The following is a 17,811-nucleotide window of genomic DNA, read 5'->3' as shown; positions in this document are numbered from 1 at the left end:
GACAAGGACTGGGAGGAGGGTGACAAGGACTGGGAGGATGGCGACAAGGGCCGGGAGGATGGGGACGAGGACTGGGAGGATGGCGACAAGGGCTGGGAGGATGGCGACAAGGGCTGGGATGCGGGGGCTGGCCCAGGGGACGGTGCAAAGCTCGGCAGGGCATTGCCAGCGCTCCCAGCCCAGCGAGGGGCCGGCCCGGGGAGGAGCGGGGCGGGCTCAGGTGTGCCCGGCCCTGCCCTCGGCCCGGGATGTGCTGAGGGCCGGAGAGCGAGGGCGATGGAGCCGCTGGAGACCAACAGCAGCTGCGGCAACGGTGGGTGCAGCCCGGGACACGGGACCGGGCCAGGACTGGGACCGGGACCGGGCCAGGACAGGGCAGGACAGGACCGGGCCAGGTCCGGGATGGCGCGGCCCCTCCTGCCCGGACCGCGGGCCTGAGCCCGCCGCACCCCTCGGCCTCATCCCCCCGGCTTTGGGGCTGTCCTCTGTCACTGCTCTGCTTTGGGTTCTTTCTTGCCTTTGCGGGTTCTTTCCCTTTTGTTTTTTGAAGTCTGTGTAGGAATAGGGACACTTGAGCAGCCGGCACCACGCTCTGCCAGCCCTCGAGTGCACAGAGAAACCAGGAGCTGGGTTTTTCCTTTAAGGATCCCTTAATCCGGTCAGTAGTCACTCCATCCCGCTGCTTTATGCTTGTGCCCGGTAGTATCTTGTGGAGATTTTCACCCAACCGAGGAGGCAAGTTCCCCCCCTTATACCCAAGGGAATATTTCCACGTTCAAGAATGTTTTTCTAGTAGGAAAAAAAAAAAGAAAAATATTAGGGAACCCTTGGAAAGTCATCTAGAAAGTCACTGGTATTTTTTCCTTTAGAAAAACGTTTATAGCCTGTTCAGATCCAAAACCTCAGCTGTGTGTGCTGGGGCCAGGGTTGCAGCTGCTTAAGATCTAAGCCAGGCTTCTGGTTCAGGAAAAATGTGGGGCCCATGCCCAGGCTCCTGACACTGCTGGGAGCCACTCCTGCCTGCAGAGACATAAATACTTGCTCTATAATTCCTATGTGAGTCGTGGCAAAAAAAAAAAAACCCAACAAAACAAACCTGAAGTCTTTTACTACAAAGAGACTTTTGTACTCCACCTGGCTGCTCTGTACCTCATGGTCACAGTCACACAGCTTTTACTACACTTGGAGTAAAGATTGCGATGGAAAGATGTGCTGGGTGTGGTAGGAGTGCCAGGGGAGGAAGAAACTCTGCAATTTTCCCACCCCCACGCAGCAACACACCTTGGCCAGAGCCACAGGGCTGCAGAGCTTTTGGTGTTAACAGCAGACACTGAGCCTGCTCTCAGTCCTTCCACACTGGCAGGACTGGCTTTGCTTTGGGGGCACTCAGGCACTCTGCAAAGAGAATAAAACCATTAAAGAGTAGAGGAAATGAATTGTCCGAGATGAATCTGATGTTGTCTTATGACACAGCTCAGCACACAGAGCAGGAACAGATGCACAGTTACAAAGTGTTGGCATCACTCCACATTAAACCCGAAGTTACAACTGCTGATGAGCTGGCAGGTGTGAGGATTAGTTGGTTGGAAAGCACCAAAGCCTTTGGATCAACAAGGTTAAGTGTTGATAAAGCCTAGTTCAACCCCATCACTTTGCAGTTTGGTGGAGATACTCTGGCATATATATTTGGAAATTCAAATTACTTTTTGGAGGTCCTTGTGGCCTGCCAGCTTGGTATGTAGACTCATTCAGTGTCAAAGAGATGCCTGAACTGCAGGCCATAAATCTGTCAGACAACACCCTGCCATTTCCACATGAGAGTAAAGAGGTGTCCTGAGCTTTGGAGACCTTTGGGCAGCACGGGTGGCAGTGCAGGGGGACACCTGGATGAGCCCAGGGGAGTAGGGACAGTGTTGATAGTCATGTCAGTGATTTGCTGTTTTATCTCCAAGGCTCTCTGATCACTCTCTCGTGCCTTTCCCACCGGGTGGTGTGCCAAGTGATCAGCAGTGCTGTCCCAGCTGACCGTGTCCAGGACAATGGGACTTCAGGTAATTCCTGGATAACTCAGCTGGAAAACAACTATGGATTCTACATTGGCCTGGGCTTGGCTGTCTTCTCCAGCTTCCTCATCGGGAGCAGCGTCATCCTCAAGAAAAAGGGATTGCTACGGCTGGTGGAGAAGGGAGGCACCAGGGCAGGTAAGGCTTACCTGGGGGCAGGAGAGGGAGGGACCACCTGTTCCTAGGACTGCACACACAATCCAGATTTCAGCACTCCTGAGGCAAGGGAACACCTCTGGGTACAGTCAGTCTTCCATCAGCAATATAAATAGGAGCTTTTGTGGATGCATCTTTGCATGTGAGACCCAGACAGCAATGCTACGTGGGAGCTGAGGAGCTAATTTACAGCCTCTGTATTGGAAAGGAGCTAATTTACACTCTTGGCATTGGAAAGGAGCTAATTTACAGAGCCCTGCACTGGAAGAGTTCAGCTAAAAGCTGCATTCCCCTGCCTGGCACCACGAATTGCGAGTGATTGTCCTGTGAGATCAGACCTGCCCCCACAGCAGAACAGTGCATGCACATCACCCAGGAATGTGCTAAAAGCTCTTTGAAGTGGGTCCCTTTGCAGAAAGCCTGCCCCAGCCCGGAGCAGAGCAGCACAGCCCCACTCCTGCTCTCAGTGAAGCACCAGCAGCTTTGCCAGGAGGTCACGGAGACAGGGATGCAGCTCTGTGTGCTTGGATGACATTACAGGAGCCGTGTGTGAGCAGGACAGGCCGGCTCTGTGGGAGCCCTGTGGCTTCAGAAGGGATCCTTTGGAGCTGTGTTGCACAACAACCTGCAGATAACTTTCCTCTAGCACCAGGCTCTCAGGGTGAGGATGGGCAGTGGTGGAGCAGCGCTGCCTAGAGCAGAATTGCGCTGTGGAATTGGACACATCCCATCAGCATTGCAAACGTGCTCCAGCAGCAGGGTAAGTCCTACCTGGCAGCTGACCTACTTGCATAAGTGCAAAACAGAGCAATGATAATTAAAATACTGCTGCTTCCCACTTCTGGCCTAGGAACAGTTCTTAAATAATCTTTCAGAGGATTTACCATCCCCATTTTGCTCTGTGCCCATATGGGACACAGAAGGATGGGATGATGAAGTGACTGTCCAGGGACAGCCAGCAAAGCTACCAACAGCAGCTGAGCCACTGGGCAGTCCCAGCTCCATCTCCATCCTCTGTCACTCAGCTGGCCACATGCAGCTGCTGAACACAGATTTGGGGTTTGCTTTTTGACATTATATTTGCACAATGAAATGTCAGTATTGCTTCAGCTGTAGATGTCTCTCTCCTTCCTTCCATGAACTCTTCCCATAGCAGAGCCAAGTGAGTAAAACAAGAGCAAACCCCTCCCTATGCTTCAGAATGTTTAACATTCTGAAAAGAATTAGAGATTAATGACAGAAAATTGCAACTGACAAAAAGAGTTCTTGGGAAAAACCCCGACCAAGCAAAAAGGCCCTAAAACAAATAAACCAGCAATTTCTAAGGAATATCAAAGCATAACATTTGAACTTTAGCATTTATGTAGTCCTTGAGGAACCAGAAGAGGCTGAACTTTAGCAAAAGTATCCTGAAGTCTTCCTGTTCAACATTTCATTGACCCTTGTCCTAGCTCACCCTGTAATCTCTCAGTCCCTGTGTGTCACCCCTGCTATGTGAGCACATCACTTTCCTCCAAGGCAAGCCAAACACTGCTGTTACTGCCAGCTCCAGCCAGGTCAGATTTATCAAAAACGTGGTCTCTCCCTGACCCAGCAGAAGCAGGGCTCACCATGTCAGCAGGCTCAAGCTCCTTATATCCAACAGCCTGTGGCTTAGGACCACTATTGGATTAGCTCCCAACACAGTCCATTCCTCCCTGTTCTTTTGTCTCTTCCCCTTGCAATTTACCCCTCTCCAAAGGGGCATTCTCATCTCTTGCTCTGCAGAACATGGTTGTTAACCCCTGCATGTGCTTTTTTTCCCCAGGAGATGGAGGCCATGGCTACCTAAAGGACTGGCTCTGGTGGGCTGGCTTGTTAACCAGTAAGTAGGAGCTGTTTCCCTGGGTTTGCAGCTTTTCCAGGGCCTGGCCCTGTGAATGAGGTGTGGAACAAACTGAGTATCATGCTTGAAGCCTGTTTTCTGTCCAGTTCCCTCATCCTCAGCAGTGGTTCCTCTGGGAGAGGAGAGGCAGTCATCCACACAGGATCTCCCTCTCCATCCTCCTGCAGGACTGGCAGGACCTGCTAGCTCAGTTTTACCTGATCAAAAGCATGAGAAGCCAGGTTTAAATAGGGCAGCTAGCAGGTCTGCCTGTGTACCAGGCACAGGGAAACAGCCTCCCCTGAGTGCCTGGGGGCTCCGGGAATGAGCACACATACTGCAGCACAGGAAGATAACAAAGAGGTGTTACCTCTTTCCTTGAAAAAAACTTGCTTTCCCTTGAAAGAAGACTTAAAACCTTCATTTCCTGTTGCAGTGTTTAGAGTATCTCCTAAAATTGGCTCGAATCTGCAGAAGGAGCAGCAGATTTTACTACAGGGTGTTTCAGAGCCCCCTTTCCTGTCTCTCACCGTGGCAGCTGCAGCTCAAGGTGCCCCCACCTCGCTGTGCCCTCACTGTGAGCCAGCACAGCCTCACTGCTCAGGGACAGGGACAGCCCAGCCAGAGAGAGACCCCTCAGCCCCAGGGACATGGGGTGGAGGGGACAAGCAGCCCCTTCCCTTAACCCCACACAGCCTGGCTGGGCTGGGGGGTTCATGAGCCCAGGTGGGTCAGCCCTGACCTGGCTGAGCCCTGGCACCCCCAGCCCTTCCCATGGAGGGGTTCCCTTCTCCAGGGGTGCCTCTTTTCATTTGAAATTGATTTTCACCCACTGTCTGCCCCTGTTTAGCAGCAGGGTGAAACCCCCAGCATAAAACCCACGCTCCAAGTGACATCTTGCTGGTTTGCAAACCCCCAAGAGAGAACGCAGAAGGTGCTCTGTAACTCACTGGTATGTATTTTTCTTGTGTTTGTTTAGTGGGTGGAGGGGAAGCTGCCAACTTCGCTGCCTATGCCTTTGCTCCTGCAACTATTGTCACACCTCTGGGGGCTCTGAGCGTGCTCATAAGGTGATTTTTGTGTCTATAATTTGCAATTTGACTTTTATTTTTTCTTTTCTGACTGTTTGACTTGTGAAAATAGACTTGAAAGGATAATAATATGATTTATTCTGTCCAAAGGGAAAAAAGTCTCAGTGTTTTCTAAAAAATGCTTTAAAAGTTGTTGTCCTTTTGGGGGATCATTTGGGAACCACTGAATTAATTAGCTTGCCCTTCTGGAAATGCTGGATATGGAGAGCAGCCACAAACACTGCAGGTTAAATTACTGCAAATATCTGCATTACTTCATTTCTTATTCCAGCTCTTTAACCACTTAGGATTGGTGGGGTTTTAATGTTTGTTTGGTTGGTTTTGTTTTGTTTTTGTAATCAAGAGTACTAAAAATTCAAAAGGGTCAAAAATACCAAGCTTGTTTTCAAACTGCCTTTCACCTGCCTTTTAGTTTATAAGCTTTTAGGGTCCTCTCATGTTGTAGGATTTTATTCTTCTGGCTGTTCTCAAAAGGGCTGAAACCCTGTTTTATAGCTTTTTTTTTTTTTTAAATAGGAGGTTCCTACCAAAATACATGGCTCTGGCTACTTAAGGTTTTATAGAAAGACTGTGTTATGAAATGCATAAGCAAACTGAGATTTAGGACTGCTCTGGTGTCTTTCCCCAGATTATTTTTGGACAACTAGATATTTTTGCAGATATATCTGTATCCCCAGTACTTTCAGAGTTTCTCTGAGGCTTAATAGTGCTGATGATTTAATTAACATAGCTTTTTTGTTGTTAGGTTCAGGTTTTTTTCTCTGTTACACTGGCCCTTGAAGTAATTTTCTTGATCACTAAAAGCTTCATAATGCTCAGCAGCTCCTGAATGATTCTTCAGACCCTGAAAAAATATTTCTGAGGATGTGCTAAAACATTCAGCATTTTTGCACCTTGCTGACACAAGAGCTGTGATCTACAGGTCACACCTGCACCCCTGCAGGTTCAGCTATGATAGATGCCATGTGATTGTGTGTTAACCCACTGGAATCCAACTAATTTACACCAAAATTGCATCCTTGTATCACATGGAAACATTCTTAAGTTTCTTAGAGCTGCTGCTCCTTCTTTAAAGGAGCGCAAAGCACCGGCTGATGTTTTTCTGTCCTGTGCAGTGCCATTCTGTCCTCATATTTGCTTGGAGAACGGCTCAACCTGCTGGGAAAGCTGGGCTGCCTGCTGAGCCTGGTGGGCAGCACTGTGATGGTCATACACGCCCCAGAGGACGAGGCAGTCACCACTCTGGAGGAAATGACTTCCAAGCTGAAGGAGCCGGGTACGCAGCCAGCCGTGTTTTCCCTCTCGGGGCTGGGCAGTGCAAACCTCTCCCCATGCCCACTGCTGGAGTTTTGACTTCTTCTCTCCCTCCTGCAGGTTTCCTGGCTTATGCTTCGATCCTCCTGGCTCTCTGCTTCCTCCTGATCTTCTACCTCGCCCCCCGTTATGGCCAGAGCAACATCCTCGTCTACCTCACCATCTGCTCCGTTATCGGCGCCTTCTCCGTGTCCTCAGTCAAGGGCTTGGGAATTGCCATCAAGGGCTTCTTTGCTGGCCAGCCTGTGCTGCAGCACCCACTGACCTGGATCCTGGTCATCACGCTGGTGGCATCCATCACCACACAGATCAACTACCTCAACAAGTCTCTAGACATTTTCAACACCTCTTTGGTGTTCCCCATCTACTACGTGCTGTTCACCACCATCGTCATCGCCACTTCCATCATCCTCTTTAAGGAGTGGGTCACCATGACCGTGGTTGACATCATTGGCACAGTCTGTGGCTTCCTCACCATCATTTTGGGGGTGTTTTTACTCCATGCTTTCAAAGACATGGATGTCAGTTTAGGGAATTTACCCCAAGTCCTGCAGAATGAGCAGCCAGCGCCGGTCACCAGAGATGACAAGAACATCCTGATAGAGGTGGACAACTCCAGCATCGCCCCAGAGGATAAACCCAAAGTATTCAATGCTCTACATTAGTGATTTACACTCAGGGGACTGGAGGTTGGGTGGGTGATGTCAGTATTCCAGGTGCCAGGGGAAAATTTTAAAAAGGAAAAGCAGAAGATAAAATTAACTTTGTCTTTTCCAAAGTCAAATCTTTCTCCAGGCTTTTGGATGGGATCTCTGTCATGGTGTGGCAGCAAAGGGTGTGCTTAATCCTCTCTGCACCCTAATACATGCAGCCACTGGAAACAAAAATCCTCAAGAAATATGATAGTGCTGGAACAAAGCTCCTCTCTGAGGCCCCTTCCCATCTCTTATTCTTGGCAGGGCTGATGTTTACCCTTCACTCCTTCCCCCGGGTGGCCACTGATGTCTTTGTTTCCAGGCCTGGATGGATCATTGATCAGTGGTTTTTGTCTTTTTTTGTTTCCTTTCTAGACACTTGCATGAACTCTAAAATACACACCAGCGTCTCAAGAGGAGGTGGGAGACAAGGACTGAACGGTGCTATTCAGACTCGGCTCATCCATGTTTAATCACTTGCTCTGCAAAGAAGGGGACCTCAATATGGGCAAAATATGGTGAATTTTGCAATAGCTGCTCACTCACGCTCAGTAACAGGACTCAAGCCATGGAGCATTTTTACAGAGAGATCTTTTCCAGCTTTTGTTTTTTTGTGAGGTGCAGGAGTTTCCCTGGAGCAGTGTTAATTATTTTTATGGGAGTTTTGTTTGTTGGGGTTTTTTTTTTTTCCTGAGCTGCTCTGGTACCTAGGCCTTGGTGAAGTTGCTGGGCCTGACCCAGACCCCACCTGAGGAAGGGCAATTCCTGCTCAGGTTGGGGAGCTCTGGCAGGGCAAACCCCGTGTCAAGAGAAACTCTACCACTGTCTCCAAGATTTCTCGTGACAATTTTTCCAGTCTGAAAGACCAAGTGGCTGTAAATATTAAGTATTTTTCCCTCAGGAAATACCTTGACCTTGAAAAACCCCCCAAATTCTTTGAGCCCTAAGAGGTGTCCCGCTGTCCTCTGAAATGCTCACCTGATTATATCTGGGTGTGAGCATCACTGAGCAAATACATTGTGGGGCTTTGGGAGAGAGGACAATGCAATCTATTTTAATAACATTTCAGTGCTATCTTTTTCAATGTGGGAAGGGAAATAAAGGTTTTTTTTTTTAAAGAAACGACAACATAGTTTCAGGTGGATCTGAAAGTTTTCCATTACTTCATCTTACTGGTGTAGCCCTAAAGGATGAAGAGGCTGAGAGACAGCTGAGAGCAACAGAAAGAGCATCTGGAGCAGAGTAAAACAGCAGCGACCTCCTTTGGTGGCAGAAAATAATCTAAGTCACTCACTCCAGCTTTGGTTTTGGCATCCTAATCGGTGTGGTGCTTTGTGCATTTTATTTTAGAAAATGGCTGTAAATGGGACTCATCTTTCTTCACTCCAGAAGTGCATTTCTTTAAAGCAATCCTGCCATCCTTGGAGAAATACCACGTAGAAAATGAAGATTTGAACTGAGGTAATGAAATAATAGACAGTGAAAGAGTATTGGTTAATGACAACCAACAAATTTTATTAAAACTAGGCAAAAGGCACAATGAATTGCATTCTTCAAGTATTTGCATAGATGCATAGAGAGCATTATTGTAAACCATTAACATCTGGACGGGAGAAAGTGAGATGTATTTTGTTATAAGTTCTCCTAAGTAATATTATCTTTCAAACAAATCAGGTTTTACCATCTTTTACTCCTCCTACAGTTCCCCTGGTCTCATTCACTCAACTTGCACACATCTGAAAATTTAAAAGGACTTACTTAAAATTACCTTTTGGAGATTTTGGTGATATTCCAGCAATAAAGTTTTCTATTAGAGTTTGGGCATGTCCAGTTGTTCTCTGAGCACTGTGTGTCCAGGGGCATTTTTTGAGACCTTGATCCCATGCTCACATGAAATGCAGTGAAAATCATTTTAGTGACTTTTAGTGGCCATTTGCTGAAGATCAGGGGTTGGAGAAGAAGTTCTGCTGCCCTCAGTGCAGGCTCAGATATGAGATCAAGTTCTTGTGGTTGAATCAACAATTACAGTGTATGTACAGCCCTGCACTGTGAGCAGCCAAACCTGCCATTACATACCAAGAGACAACAAGTTTGGGGGTTGTTTGAATACACATCTTTATATGTAATACACCCCAACTATGGAAAAAGACAAAAGCTGTTGTCTTTTCCTTGCCCTCCCTCATTTCAGAAAGAAGTTTTTTAGATTGGTTTGTTTTCCAGGCACATAGAAGGTAAGAAAAGGTTTAAAATTGATAAGGAATAATCTGTGAGAATTTCAAGACACACCATGTGAACTGTTTCCTTGTGGAGAAAGAGGTAGTAAAGTTGTGAAAACTAATGTGACTTAAGTCATCCTACAGATACACTTCTACATATAACTACAGATTTAATGAGTTCTTAGGGTTTATCTGGGATTTCTTTAATGAGCAGATCTTAGGGAAAGAGAACCAGCAAACAAGGCTCATTTTCTTTATGCCAATAATACAGTTTCTCACATGTGGAGCAGCAGTCATGCTCTTTGAGGATTTGTCTATAATAAATGAGACACAAGAGGACTGTTGTAACCACAGCTCCAGATTTCCCTGTGTTCTCCTAGGAAATAATTTCAAGGAAAAAAAAAAATCTGGCATAACAAAAGATCTTATTTTTAAAATCCTGAGGAAATAAAAAAAAAAACCCAACAAAAAACACATACAAAAGCCAAACTATTAGGAGAAGAAAAAACTAAATTCATAAGGGAGGGTCCTCAGGGTCAGAACCATCAGCTGCTTAAAGTGCACACAGACAGCTCTGTCCATCCATGGCCTGGAGAAAAAGCCTGGAGGAAGAGAGCTGCCCTACAAAAGCACCATGTGTTGTGTTAATATTTTGGCTGTTTCCCAACCTGGCCATTCTTCAGGTAGGTTTCTCACTACTTTGGGGAGCAGACAGCTGAGTTACAGCTCAGCACAGACCAAAGCCTGAGGAGACACATGCAAAACCATCTCCTGCTCACGGTACCGCACGCTGCAGAGGGGTCTCAGCACTGCCTTCTGCTGAGCTTCCTGCTGGCCTTTTGCTCTGGATCTGGGCCAGAGCTGCCCTGTCGTACCTTGAGTGTGTCCCCATGCCAAGGATTGGAGCTCATGGGCCATGCTGGGGCTGCATTTGGGATTTACAGCACCAAGGAAAGACAAGCAAGTGCTGGAGGACAGAAGGGTTGCAACGCTCCTGCTGAAGAGGGTTATGTGGGGAAAACAATCCCCTCTGCTAAAGCTGATCAAAACCCACAGTGGCTCCACAAATTATATTTCTACAGTTAGCTCCCTGTTGGGGCCCCACTTGCCACCCCCTGTAAACAGAGAATAAACCGAAGAATGTTATCACCAGCTGCTTTGTGCTCTCCCTAGAGGCAGTGGGTTCTGTATAGCACCAATATGCTCCTGCAGCTGCATGGGGGGGCTGAGGAAGCCAACAGGGCTCACATGAAAGCCCATCAGGGTCAGCACCTGCACTCACAGCTTGTTCTCCCTGGTAACACTTAAATAACTGATTAAAAACACGTGAAACCCCCATCACCCCATCCCTGCACTGGATATTGCACAACAATATTTAAATACCGTATAAACAAGTCATCCCTACGTGGAAAAGGCAGAGAGGGTCCAGCTGAGCCTGGCGTGTACCTGGGGCACCCCTGCCATGCCTGACTGCAGCCTGGTGAAAACAGAGGAAACAGGGGTGGGGCAGGAGGAGAGGAACTGAGACACTGTCCTGGCAGTGAAGGTGTGAGTGTGGTTTTGGGTGATGAAGGCCATCCAGTGCCCTGTGAAGACCAGAGCCAGCCAGGAACAGGCTGCTTCAGGAATGCCCACGGGAGCCTGGCTGTCCCATTTTCAAGTTGTTCTGTGCTCCAGCTGTCCAGGCACCAGCATTCTGGGTGAGATGGAAAAAGGGGAAAAGGAGTGAGCACTGAGGGAAGAACAGGTGCCATCCTCACCCTCTCCTGGAGCTGATGATGAATGCCTGTCTGCATTCACAACACAATGTTTCACACAGGAACTCTCCCACAAGGAACTTCTGCAGTTTTCTCCATTTTCCACACCTGGCCTCCAGTATATTGCAGGCTGGAGACAACATAACTGTGCTGTGTGGAGATGTTTTGTGGTAAAGGGCCCACTGAACACAGTGCCTAGAAGTCCCTTATTAAATGCCTGTATCCAGGATGATTTTTTGAAACACTCCCTGCAGAGAAAGCATTTCCTTAGCCACAGCTAGAGAGGCTGGAAAGAATTTTTGTTCTTTACTGGGATCTTCAAGTCTTGTGTGAATCTTCATGTTTTGTTGCTGCTCACTAGCACTTCTGGGTCCCATAGCCCTTGACCCCATTGCTCTGCCCCACTCACATGAATGCCTGAGGAGGTGTTCAGGGACATGGGAGGACTGAATTCACTGTTTTGCTCAACTCAATAAATTCTTAATATGAAACAAGTAAAAATAGAGACCCCCTGCAATTAAGGTGACCAACCCACAGCCTCTCTGTCTCCACCCCCCTGGGCTGTGCAGGAAGGTGTTTTGCAGGCTGATATTCCCTTCAGAGTGTTTCAGAGCCCAGGGGTGAGTGGTGCTTCCCACCACCCTCTCAGTGCCTACCTCTGCCTTGGGCTGGAGGTGTGCTGGGGCTCTGGAGTGCCCAGGAGGCAGTGGGACAGCTGGGCTGCTCCCCTGCCAGCCTCTGCATCGGGATGGGATGGGATTTGCTGGCAGAGCTCTCTGAGGTGGCCGGGGCCTTGAAATATCCTACGGAAGAAAGAGTTTTGAATTTAAGCCTTAACTTTTGGAAGTAATAGGTGATCTGTGTTCCAGAACCTTTTTAATTAGCCACATTAACTGATGCACTTCATGGCTGGAAACAAGTTCCACACACATACATTCACTGTTTGTTTGCCTATACAATACCTGTAAACACTGTGTATGTGCATGCTCTTGTGCCCATACAAACACACACAGACCCACAAGCAGCTATTATTTGTTTGTTCACACAGCTGTCCCTAATAGGATGCTCAGGGCATTGTATTTTCCATTCATCTAATGAATTTCAGTGGAAAGCATGTCCCGTGGGGAGAAGTTACCCCCACAAGAGCCAATTGCCTGTTGTTGCTCAGGCTCTGTGCTAAGCTGCTGCCTTACAGGTGTTGATTGAACAAACACAGCTGCACTCACGACCTGGAGGGCACCCAAAATCCCTGCAGCCTCCTCAGACTATGCATAAATGCAATGCTTGATGGCTTGGGGATCTATTGCTCTCCAAGGATCTTGCCCTGTGACTCCAGGAAGGACAAGGCAGACTAAATTCCACTGACTGCCGAGTCTGAAGAGCTCCTATAGGAATAGCAAGAGAGCAAATCTGGCAGATGCTGCAAACATCTAGGAAGGACACTGCAACTAGCAAAAAGTGACATGAATTATTTCCCCTGTGTCTTCCCCAACTCATGGCTCTCCACTAACCCAGAAACAGCAAGGTTTCTCCTGGAAATCCTATGAAAAGTGTTCCATCTCATAAGGCTGACTGAGATAAAGAGACTGGATGGGGAAGGAACAAAAAGGAGATGAAGGGGAACTTGTCAACAAGCAGCTGGGAAGGATACCTATTCCTTATTAACAACACTCAGCTTCCTGCTTTTGTTTTAGTTTTCTTTCCTGCTAAAGTGCTGGCTGTTCACAGGAACAATGGAGCTAGAAACATTTGCTGAGATTTTCCTCCATAGTGTTTGTTTTCCTCCACGTCCTTCAGAGAGAGACTGCCTTGGAGCCAGCCTCCTGCTGTAACTGGGCCCTTTGTTCTTTGAGGGACCCAATATAATAATACTATTTTGCAAAATGGGTTTAAGTCAGTCTGAATGATTTACCATCTTCCCAATAAGAAGGTGAGGTCCATAGTAAGTTTAGAACAGAGCTGCCAGGGAAATAAATAAATCTTTCCTTTTAACCCTCAAAATAACCTCATTGAGAGGATGCTCACATCAGATGGGGCCAGTCTGGGTCAAGACTAACAGTTCCCCCAGGGTGAGAGGCTTCACCAGAACAAACCTCCCACTGAACAGCATCCACACATGGTGTCCAGGACAGCAGCAGGACTCCATACCTGAGAGGTTGGAGGTTTGGGAGCAGGAGGTGCTGGCCTGTTTGGGGGTGTCCTCCTGGGAATGTCCTTTGGAAGTGCCGGCTGCACCGGTCCCATGGGCTGCCCCACACTGCAGCTGTGGCTGCCAGAGAAGGTGGGTGGCTGCTGTCTGTTCATCTGGAGCCCTGGAGCTTGATGAGAAGGAGGTTTGGGTGGGATTTCAGGGAAGCCAATCACCTGTGCAGAGAAGACACAAATCCTCATGTATTTCCACTTCAAACCACCCTTTATACTCGCTGCGACACTTCTGAGGATCCCAGAGGATCAGTGAGGTCTGAGACAGAGTAGAAAATATTGCCTGAAACACCAGGATGTGTTGTGTATGTCTGGTTGGTGTTGATTAGATGGGCTGGGACAACTTGGGATCATAAGGCAGAAATGGAAATCAAGAGAACAGATAATCCAGGCATCAGTGTGACACTTGCAAACAAACCCAGGGTTTGCCATTTCTCCAGTTTTGAGATAGGGGATGTGACAATAGAGGATCCATCAGGAGAGACAAGCAGCCACACAGGCCTGGCCAAATCCCAGCCTTTGAGGAAATCACTAGGAACAGGTGCTACACTCAGCTTGCACTGACTTTCAGCCATGTGTGATGTCAGTCTCCTTTCCCATCCTTTGATAAAACCAATCCCTAACTCCAGCATGAGGGGAAACCACATCCCACACCTTGGGGCAGCTGCCTCTCTGCCCTGCAGGTGGAAGCTGCCCCTGCCCCTACCTTCCTCTGCTGCTGGGGGGTTCTCAGCTTGAAGGCAGGGTTTGCATGCCCAGTTCCAGAGGTGTCACTGACAATGAGAGAAAGAAAAGAGTGTTAATGTCTAGATGTGTTTCCTCCTTTATTTTCCTGTATTTACTACTTTGTCTTCACTGGAGTGAAAAAAATGAGAAGCCAATAGTGGCTGTAACAAATCAATTTAGTGACATTCCTCACAGCACTTGCAATGTCTCTTCTGTCCTGGCAGGAGAGGGGCCAAGCAGACAAGGCCCAGCACTGACAACTTACCTGAATTGAGGTGTCTTCTTCAGAGAACAGATGGAAAATTTACTCCAGCATTTCAGATAATAGAATAAAAACAAGATTCCTTTGAGAAGGAGAATGGGAGCCAGGATTGCCAGAGCTATCACAACCGCTGAAGAGCCTGAGGGCAAGAAAGTAGAGGTTTTTAAAAAGTAAAACTCTCTGCTGGCAACCAACTCAAATCTTTCTGAAGTGGCCCCATAGCAGAGCTGGTCCCTCTCACCTTCAGGCAGAGGAGGACCACTGTCCAAGCTTCCTCCTGTCCCCTCCTTGTTGCAGAATGGGGGGGCCCACCCTGGGTTGCAGTGGCAGTTCTTGTTGTTGTTGCACACCTGGAGTGGGAAGATTCAGAGATTCAAGTGGAAGCTACTAAGAAAACTGCAGGTGAAAATGAATTAAGCCCTTGCTGAATTAAACACTACAGGAGAGGCTCCAGTGGGAGCTGAGTGCCTGGAAATTCTTTCCTTCAGGGAGTGGAAGTGCCTTTAATTTCCTCAAAAATTCTCCCTTTCTCCAAAAGACAAGGGTTCTTTAGCTGAAGTGCCAATAACCCGAATTCAGCAGAAAATGAGCATTTAGAAATGCCTTTCTCTTATCTCTAAACTGAAGGACATGATTTTTCCCTTTCATCAAATGAAGATTTATTATTTTTTAGGCTTAAGAGCTTGGCCCATTGGTATTTGTCTTTTCTTTCCATCCCCTGGGGGCTTTATCCCAAAGCAATTTGGGATAAACTGCCCTAAATGTTACTTTTTGCTATGTTTTTTTCTTTAGTAAGTCTGATACTTTTTACTCAACCTAAACTCAGCCCAGGATATTTTTCTATAAGACTACTCCTTGTTTTTCATTTATTGCAATTCATATCCCTGCAACAGACCTCCTTAAATCCTATGTCAAAGGGACATTCATGGACCAGAAAATGCATCAAACAGGAAAGAAATATGCAAATTGATAGCCAAGAAGCCAAAGTCCAGAGCAAACCTAAGGAAGGTATCAGAACTGAGCTGAACAAGCAGCCACAGAAGAATGGAAGCCCATCCTGCTTCAGTCTGGAATGGAGATGAAAAAGAAGACACTTACTCCGTGCCCATGGCACTTCTTGCTACAGCTCTCAGAATCAAAGACGATGGATGTGTTCTGGCAGCGCCCCTCGAAGCAAACCTGCACAAAAAGAACCCAAAAAACTCAGTGTTAGCTCTCTGAGCTGTCTACCATGTCACTGCCTTGTGCTGTTTTGTGACTTGTAGGTCCCAGACACCTTGGAAATACAATTAATTCCCTGGGCAGAACAGGAAATGAAGTTAACCTGGTTCCCAAGCAAACAGTTAATCACTACCCTAAACCCTAGTCAATGTGAATCAGAGAGAAGTGGGAGCTCAGCTGGCATCAGCTTGGACATGCCCATGTGACAAGTCCCTGAAGGAACTCTCACATGTCTTGGTTTCCAGCTGTGTCTCATCTTTAAGTGAGACAACTTCAACCAACTAGCAAATCCCAGATTTAGCACTGGCCCTGAACTTCATCTGGCAAAGACATAAAGCCTTTGGAGTGTGTCCTTCCATCACTTCTCCAAAGCCTCTAAGGAATTATTTTTCCAACAAATACAGAAATCTCCTAGAAAAGCATTAGACATAAAAGATTAATAGCTTGATAACCACAAAGCACATTCTGGCTGGAAAAGTGATACTCTGAACCTCCCCCAAGCCACTCTAGGCAGAACTGTACCTACATGATGGCTCCCACACTTTGTTCCTGTCAACACCAAGCCAGGGTCCAGCATCTCCTTCTCTTCACTGTCAGATCTGTACACGTGTGTCCCCCGGCACCGCTGCGTGTTCACAGTGGTGTCTATGGGCACTGCATTGGGCTGCAGGGGCTTGAAAGCAGAGCTCTGGCACTGGATCTTCCCACATTTAGCATCTCTGGTTTCAAAAAAAAAAGGCTAAAGTGATTATTCCTGGCTTGCTGAATGCTTTGCAGATATGAGCTCTAAATGTAAATTAAAGCAGCAGTGCTGAGTCATTGTTAAATGAGCAGGCACCTCCCATGAATTATCCCAAGCAACAGTGTCTGATGGATAGTGATGGTACCACCCCACAGTCCCCATGGATGGGGGATGTCCCCATGGATGGCCAACCTCAACAAAATCAGAAGTAAGACTAACAATTTTTTTGTCTCAGTTAGAAAGTCACATTTATCTTAGAGATTAAAAAAAATCCCCCCTCTTCTGTTGATTTGGAAGAATACCAACTAGATGTTTGAAAATGGTGAACAGAAAGCTTCAGCTGTAAGGGCTGCAAGTCCCCCAAGGATGCAGCTGCTTTCTCAGGAGGCAGAGGGAGGGAGTGAACCAATGCATGGATCACTTTTATCTCCTGGCCCATAATTTTGCAACATATAAAAACATCTTCTCCAGTGAGCAACCCTGGGCTGCCACTCTGTACCTCATCTCACACTTCCTGTAATTCCCGTAGATGTCTTTCCCACAGTTCCCGTAGATGTCTCCAGCAGCATTGACCTTCTCAAAGCAGGCATCTGGTGCTGGCTGTGCTCCTGCATGGAAGAGACTCAAGTGGCTGCTTCATCTCACCCCATGGCAACCACTCACTTCTCCTTTTTCTGGAATGGCTGGAGCATGGGAAATTTTTTGCTGTCTCCTCCACGTGAGTAAGGCAGGAGAAAAGGCTCCTCAGACCCTACTGACAGCAGGGATGGAAGGTACTCCTGCCTTGCACAGGGTGAGGAACAGCAGGGTGAGGAGCAGCAGGAGTAGAACATTTGCTGGCTCAAAGGACAGCATGTTTTGCTGCAGGCAGTGTCCTTACCAGGCCCCCAGAGCTGCACACACTGGTCCCTGTAGGTGAGGCACATGCCACTGTAGCAATAGGCCTTTCCTCCATCGCAGGGAGCCCCATCCATCTGGTAAGAGTTGAGGGGGCAGAATGGGGACTCGCCAGTGCAATATTCTGGGAGGTCACAGAGTCCTGATCTCTTCCTGCAGGGAGTTCCTGGAGACATCAGCTGAAAAGAGGCAGTGGGAAAACCCAGAATTATCTCTTGGCTCCTCTGTGGTTTCATGTCTGTAGATAAGGCAGAACCTTGCGTGTGTCACTTTGTCTTCCTTGTCTAAGGTTTTTTGAGATCAGCAGTGACTCATGCCTCAGGGACTTCATTAGCTGGGTGAACTGTGTAGAATAAAATTAACAACTGGATCCCTTCCCCAGGCAGCAATGAGATCATGAACAGAAAAGAACACTGTCAGATCTCATGGGGACACTGATCCATCTCACTCTACCCTAGAGTAGGATCCAATTTACCTGAATCATTTCTGACAGATGTTTGTGTAATCTGTTCTCAAAACCTCCCTGGTTGGGAAGTTTGTGTCTGTGTTTGCCTGTCATTTTTGCTGGAGACATTTTCCTGATGCATAACTTATGTCTCCCTTGC

General features: G+C 47.5%; 2 protein-coding genes across 2 annotated transcripts in view; one reads left to right on the top strand and one right to left on the bottom strand.

Moving 5' to 3' along the window:
- Positions 1-214: 214 nt before the first annotated feature.
- NIPAL4 (NIPA like domain containing 4) lies at positions 215-8,296 on the top strand. Its single transcript, XM_015642083.3, has 7 exons — positions 215-313; positions 1,953-2,201; positions 4,027-4,083; positions 5,063-5,153; positions 6,290-6,450; positions 6,549-7,132; positions 7,559-8,296. Exons 1-7 carry the CDS (start codon positions 277-279, stop codon positions 7,568-7,570), a joined length of 1,191 nt encoding a protein of 396 aa, XP_015497569.1. The 5' UTR covers positions 215-276; the 3' UTR covers positions 7,571-8,296.
- Positions 8,297-8,681: 385 nt separating this feature from the next.
- Positions 8,682-17,811, bottom strand: part of ADAM19 (ADAM metallopeptidase domain 19) — a 32,423-nt gene continuing 23,293 nt past the window's right edge. Inside the window, exons 14-23 of the mRNA XM_015642082.3 lie at positions 17,190-17,385; positions 16,809-16,917; positions 16,094-16,286; positions 15,445-15,525; positions 14,588-14,696; positions 14,350-14,485; positions 14,065-14,131; positions 13,305-13,520; positions 11,813-11,959; positions 8,682-11,095 (exon numbers count right to left, since the gene is read on the bottom strand). Coding sequence (XP_015497568.1) covers positions 11,021-11,095; positions 11,813-11,959; positions 13,305-13,520; positions 14,065-14,131; positions 14,350-14,485; positions 14,588-14,696; positions 15,445-15,525; positions 16,094-16,286; positions 16,809-16,917; positions 17,190-17,385 — 1,329 coding nt within the window. The 3' untranslated portion in view covers positions 8,682-11,020. The remainder of the gene's footprint in view (positions 11,096-11,812; positions 11,960-13,304; positions 13,521-14,064; positions 14,132-14,349; positions 14,486-14,587; positions 14,697-15,444; positions 15,526-16,093; positions 16,287-16,808; positions 16,918-17,189; positions 17,386-17,811) is intronic.

Source organism: Parus major, chromosome 13, assembly GCF_001522545.3.
Source record: "Parus major isolate Abel chromosome 13, Parus_major1.1, whole genome shotgun sequence".
NCBI lineage: Eukaryota > Metazoa > Chordata > Aves > Passeriformes > Paridae > Parus > Parus major.
The sequence above is the reverse complement of the archived record's forward strand: the minus strand, read 5'-3'. Positions and strand labels throughout refer to the sequence as shown.